General features: G+C 34.9%; 2 protein-coding genes across 3 annotated transcripts in view; both read right to left on the bottom strand.

The window, feature by feature from the left end:
• LOC100636330 (cytoplasmic dynein 1 heavy chain 1-like) overlaps positions 1-4,884 on the bottom strand; it is a 13,444-nt gene extending 8,560 nt beyond the window's left edge. The window contains exons 1-10 of one of the 2 annotated variants that reach the window (XM_019997872.1): positions 4,565-4,884; positions 4,041-4,232; positions 3,516-3,761; positions 3,177-3,264; positions 2,644-2,957; positions 1,429-1,568; positions 1,289-1,364; positions 907-1,146; positions 437-621; positions 289-358 (exon numbers count right to left, since the gene is read on the bottom strand). In XM_019997872.1, the coding sequence (XP_019853431.1) occupies positions 289-358; positions 437-621; positions 907-1,146; positions 1,289-1,364; positions 1,429-1,568; positions 2,644-2,957; positions 3,177-3,264; positions 3,516-3,761; positions 4,041-4,232; positions 4,565-4,834 (1,821 nt within the window). In that variant the 5' untranslated portion in view covers positions 4,835-4,884. The remainder of the gene's footprint in view (positions 1-288; positions 359-436; positions 622-906; positions 1,147-1,288; positions 1,365-1,428; positions 1,569-2,643; positions 2,958-3,176; positions 3,265-3,515; positions 3,762-4,040; positions 4,233-4,564) is intronic. The other variant, XM_019997873.1, reaches the window with a different exon arrangement.
• LOC109582853 (cytoplasmic dynein 1 heavy chain 1-like) overlaps positions 4,848-4,918 on the bottom strand; it is a 1,810-nt gene continuing 1,739 nt past the window's right edge. Inside the window, exon 5 of the mRNA XM_019997863.1 lies at positions 4,848-4,854. Within this exon, the coding sequence (XP_019853422.1) occupies positions 4,848-4,854 (7 nt within the window). The remainder of the gene's footprint in view (positions 4,855-4,918) is intronic.

Here is a 4,918-nt window from a genome sequence, read left to right as displayed (position 1 = left end):
GGCATTGGCTTTGTAGACTGCTCCTTGTGACGGTGAAATTAACAAAAGTAACCCTTGAACAAAGATCAGGTGGGAATTCAACAGAAGGATCCCTCGTTGAAAGGAAAATGGTGAAAGAAGGTGACAAGTCAATCTCCTGATCTCCAAGAGTTATAAGAACACGTCCTCCAGTCTTCTTTACTTCTCTATTAAGGACAGGGTTCAGGATTGGGTCGTAACTCTCAACGTCCTAGAGAGATTGAGTATGAAATAATGAGAGTGGTTCGTGACAGGGTTCTTAGCTCTTACCTGCACCAGTAGCGGGTTACCAAAACGAAGGGCACTCTCTAGATTCTTACGGAAAGCATCATCAAGGAAACTATTAGGAGGGTAAAAATATTAAAAAATAAATTGCTGAAATTCACAAGAGAAAAGGGGAGAGAGAGAGTTCCTTTACCTTGTTTTGGTAATCTTCTTGTCTTTGTACTCGTTCATAATAAATTCGGTTGCTTGACCGGACGGATCGACTACCAGTGGATACCTGTTGAATCTCTTGATCATGATGGCATTCTCAGTGCAGAGATCATCAGCTGGTAATGAGTTAGCAAGCCATCTTAGTCTCTCATCTGCATTAGATAAATACTAGAGAGAAAATAATAAAATAATAAAGATGAAATTAATATTATCAAGGATTATTATTAGAAAAAGTGGCAACATATAAGTTATAAATAATAAAAAATAAAGGATAAGAATAAACAAAAAATTGCGACAAAAAAGCCATTATTTTCTTTGATTTTATAAATGCTACAGCCATTATAAAATATGCCAATTGTTCCTAAAAAAACTTCAAAAAAAACATACAACTAGTATCAACATTATACCAGTTTTGCTAGATGTATCAATTCAAAATTAAAATATTCAATTTACTTCAACTCTTGCTAGATCAGGTCTAAAAGATATCCTAGCCTCCTGGAGGTGAGTGGCCCAAGAGGTGAAGAGACTGTGACGAAACTGTTGATCAAAGTAACCTCCATAAGCCATGAATGCTGACGTCAGCAATACATCTCCACTGATTGTAGACATTTGAGTCTTGAATGTTTCGCTCCCTGTGTTCCAACGCTCCCTCTCTCCACTGAGACTGGTCAGTAGTGCCTTGCTCCTATCAACCTATTAATGATAATAACTTAATACATGTAGAGATTATAGTACAACTATTTTTTAACTAGATACATGTATGCATTGGTGCTTAAAATATCTTTAATATTTTTAATAATATTATACATTTTTAATTATTAAAAAAATACGTTACCTTTTTCTCAACAGTTGATAAATCATTCTTAATAACATTTGCATCAGAAATAAGCATGGCATATTCTTCTTTATATCTAGAAATTAAAAAAAAAAAAAACATTTAAAATATAATTTTAATATATTTTTTGCTTTGTGTACTTTGCTATAGAGGCTTCAAGTTCTGATATTATTTTTGTTATTTGTTCTCCTTTATGACGAGTTTCTTCAGCTTTGGTTTCCAAATCCTTCAGTTCTTTACGTAACGGATCAACCCTCTTCAACATGTCAGCATAACTCAACTGAAGGAGAGAGAAAAGAGGATACAATATCATCAATACAATAAGGTAAAAAATTATTATAAAGAAATAACATGAATAAAAATGCCTTAAGTTTACTTTTAATTGTGTGTATTAATTCTAGCACTTCAGAAGCATTTGGGAGTTTGGCTATATTTGAGTTTTTCTGGTACATGGCTTTCTTGAGCAACTTAAAAAATTCGTAAAAAATCCAAATTTGATCGGAAACACCTCAAACTTTCTACACAACATAAGAACTTGTATATGTATCAGAAAATGTTATAAAGATTGAGAATTCTCTACTTGACATTTTTGGCAAAATCTGGCTGACGCCCCTCTACTATAGTACAGGGACTTTGACCCAATTTTTGAGCAACTCAAAAAATTCGTAAAAAATCCAAATTTGATCAGAAACACCTCAAACTTTCTACACAACATAAGAACTTGTATATGTATCAGAAAATGTTATAAAAATTGAGAATTCTCTACTTGACATTTTTGGCAAAATCTGGCTGACGCCCCTCTACTATAGTACAGGGACTTTGACCTGATTTTTGAGCAACTTTAAAAATTCGTAAAAAATCCAAATTTGATCGGAAACACCTCAAACTTTCTACACAACATAAGAACTTGTATATGTATCAGAAAATGTTATAAAAATTGAGAATTCTCAACTTGAAATTTTTGGCAAAATTTGGCTGACGCCCCTGTACTATAGTACAGGGACTTTGACCTGATTTTTGAGCAACTTTAAAAATTCGTAAAAAATTCAAATTTGATCGGAAACACCTCAAACTTTCTACACAACATAAAAACTTGTATATGTATCAGAACATATTATAAAAACCAAAAATTTTTAACTTGACATTTTTGGCAAAATTTGGCAGACGCCCCTGTACTACAGTACAGGAACTTTGACCCAATTTTTGAGCAACTTTTAAATTCATAAAAAATCCAAATTAAATTGGAATCAGCTCAAACTTTCTACACATCATAAGAACATGTATATGCATCACTAAATTCCATATACACAATTAAAATCAGACTTTAACTACAACACCCCCCCTCTCTCTCTCACCTGAGCAATGGCCCATTTCACCAAAGGCCCACAAGCTTTACTAGCATGATTAACAGTCTCAAAGTTATACTCTTTATGTGACATGTAATCTCTCTTCATTTTATTCCTAGCGTCATCAGTTATGTCTTCGGTAGAGAAGTTAGCAATGGTAGGTATAAAGTTCTCCTTCATTATAATCTGTCTGATACTCTTCCAGTCAGTGTAAGGTTCTCCGATTAGCATGCAGATACTTTCCAGTGCCATCTTGATGACCTGATGGGGATTGTTCAGAGCCCTCACTTCAACTAGGTGGGACTTCTTAATTCCCTTCACAGCTGCAAAAAAGAAATAGGAATAGTAATAATAATAATAATAATAATAAAATTAATAATAATAATAGTAGATATGATTGCAAAATAATTTTATTGGGCTGTCATGCAAATTTTTGCTCCCTCAGTTAAAACTGAATTGACTCATCATCATAATTATGAAGACCGTCATGATGTGTTCATCATTGGGAACAGGCCACACCTACAACCACGCCCACTAATTACCTTGCTGAGCCTCTTTGACAGCTGGTTCCACTTTGGACAAATCATTGAGCACAATGTCCTTCTTTTGAGCAATATCATGAGTTTGAACCTTCAAAATAAATAATAATAATAATAATAAAACACAAATTTAAGCAATAATAATAAATTAATTTTCTTTCAGCGTACACGGTGTACATGTACATGTATATATAAAAAATAAATAATAAACAGATTTATAATTATAAATTAATTTTCTCTCAGTGTATATATAATTAATCCGTCTCATCAATTTAATATTAAGAAGACCGTCATGATACACTCATCATTGAGAAAACAAGCCACACCCCTGACCACGCCTACCTTAAGAGCCTCCTGTATCTCCTGTGACGTTATCTTCTTTTTCTCGGCCTCTTGCTGATCGTGGACCATCTGTTTCAGTTTCTGGTTCGCTAGCGTGTTCTTTTGCTCTAGCTCGTTCTTCTTTATAGAGAGGCTGGCTTGTAATTCTTCTACTTGTTCTACGGTCTCTCGTATTTTTTGGAGACCGACATTTAAATGTAGTTGCTGCTCCTCAAGATCTTGTCTCTTTTCATTGTAGAGTTTAACCTAAAAGAGAAAGAAAAGGCACTGGTAATAGCAAGAGTTAATACATTGTAGCCTTTATATAATGGATGCTTTGGGACAAGAGAGTTGCTCTGTTATACAGAGGTGTCCTTTATGTGGATGTTATTTTATACAGTAAGGAATGTAATTGGTACACTAGGTGCTGTCCGTTAAATGGAGGTGTATGTTATAGGAGTGTTCATTATATAGAGGCTATACTGTATCATTGATCAAGAATCAAATCAAATCAAATTGATCAAATCACTGATTCCAATCACTCACATAATGATTGATGAAATCAAGATAGTGTCTTGGTGTTATGGCCATTGTCCTCCCTCCTCTCTTCTGTAGGCTGGTGTTAGCTTGATAGAGCGTCTGATGAACGTATACAAAAGCATTCACAATAGACTGTCTGTGAGTAGGAGGCATGGGAAGATCAGGATATACCACAGGAACCCTATCAGGAGGAATATACTGGAGGAGAGAGAGAGAGAGAGAGGGAGAGGGAGGGAGGGAGAGAGAGAGAGAGAGAGAGAGAGAGAGAGAGAGAGAGAGAGAGAGAGAGAGAGAGAGAGAGAGTTAGAGATGAAATACATGTATATATAAATTGAAAAAAAAACATAAAATCATGCCCATACATGTACATGCGTAAGTAGCATAAACATTATAAGCTCCTTGAAACTTATACATGCATATTATATTCTTTGTTTATATATATTCATGTACATGTACATGAGTGTACATAACTACATATACATGTATGTGTACATATACATAAGTGTATTAATATGTGTACATGTACTTACGTCTGATTTATCAAGGTCAACTTTATTAGTAAACTCATATCCAACTTGATACAGAGCATCAGTGGACCAATCACCAAACCAGTTCAACACACAACGATTGAATAAAGCAGGAGAAGTAGCAGCTCTGTCTTTAAGACCCTCAGAGGAAGGATTCATAGTGAATACCACGTGAAGGTTTCTCATTATCTGATGGGTAAACCATTTGTAAAGTTCTTCGGAGGAATCAAGCATCAGTCCTTCCTTTTGAGACCCCTCCTTGCACTGGGTCATGAGGGTCGTGAATTCATCGGCTTCAAATAATCCAGGAACCTGTGAGGGGGGCAATTAGAATTACATGTACATGTACACGAGTTT

This window comes from Amphimedon queenslandica, unplaced genomic scaffold (assembly GCF_000090795.2).
Source record: "Amphimedon queenslandica unplaced genomic scaffold, v1.1 AMPQUscaffold_13349, whole genome shotgun sequence".
NCBI classification, from domain to species: Eukaryota; Metazoa; Porifera; class Demospongiae; order Haplosclerida; family Niphatidae; genus Amphimedon; species Amphimedon queenslandica.
Note: the sequence above shows the minus strand (reverse complement) of the source record. Positions and strands in the feature narration are given on the sequence as shown.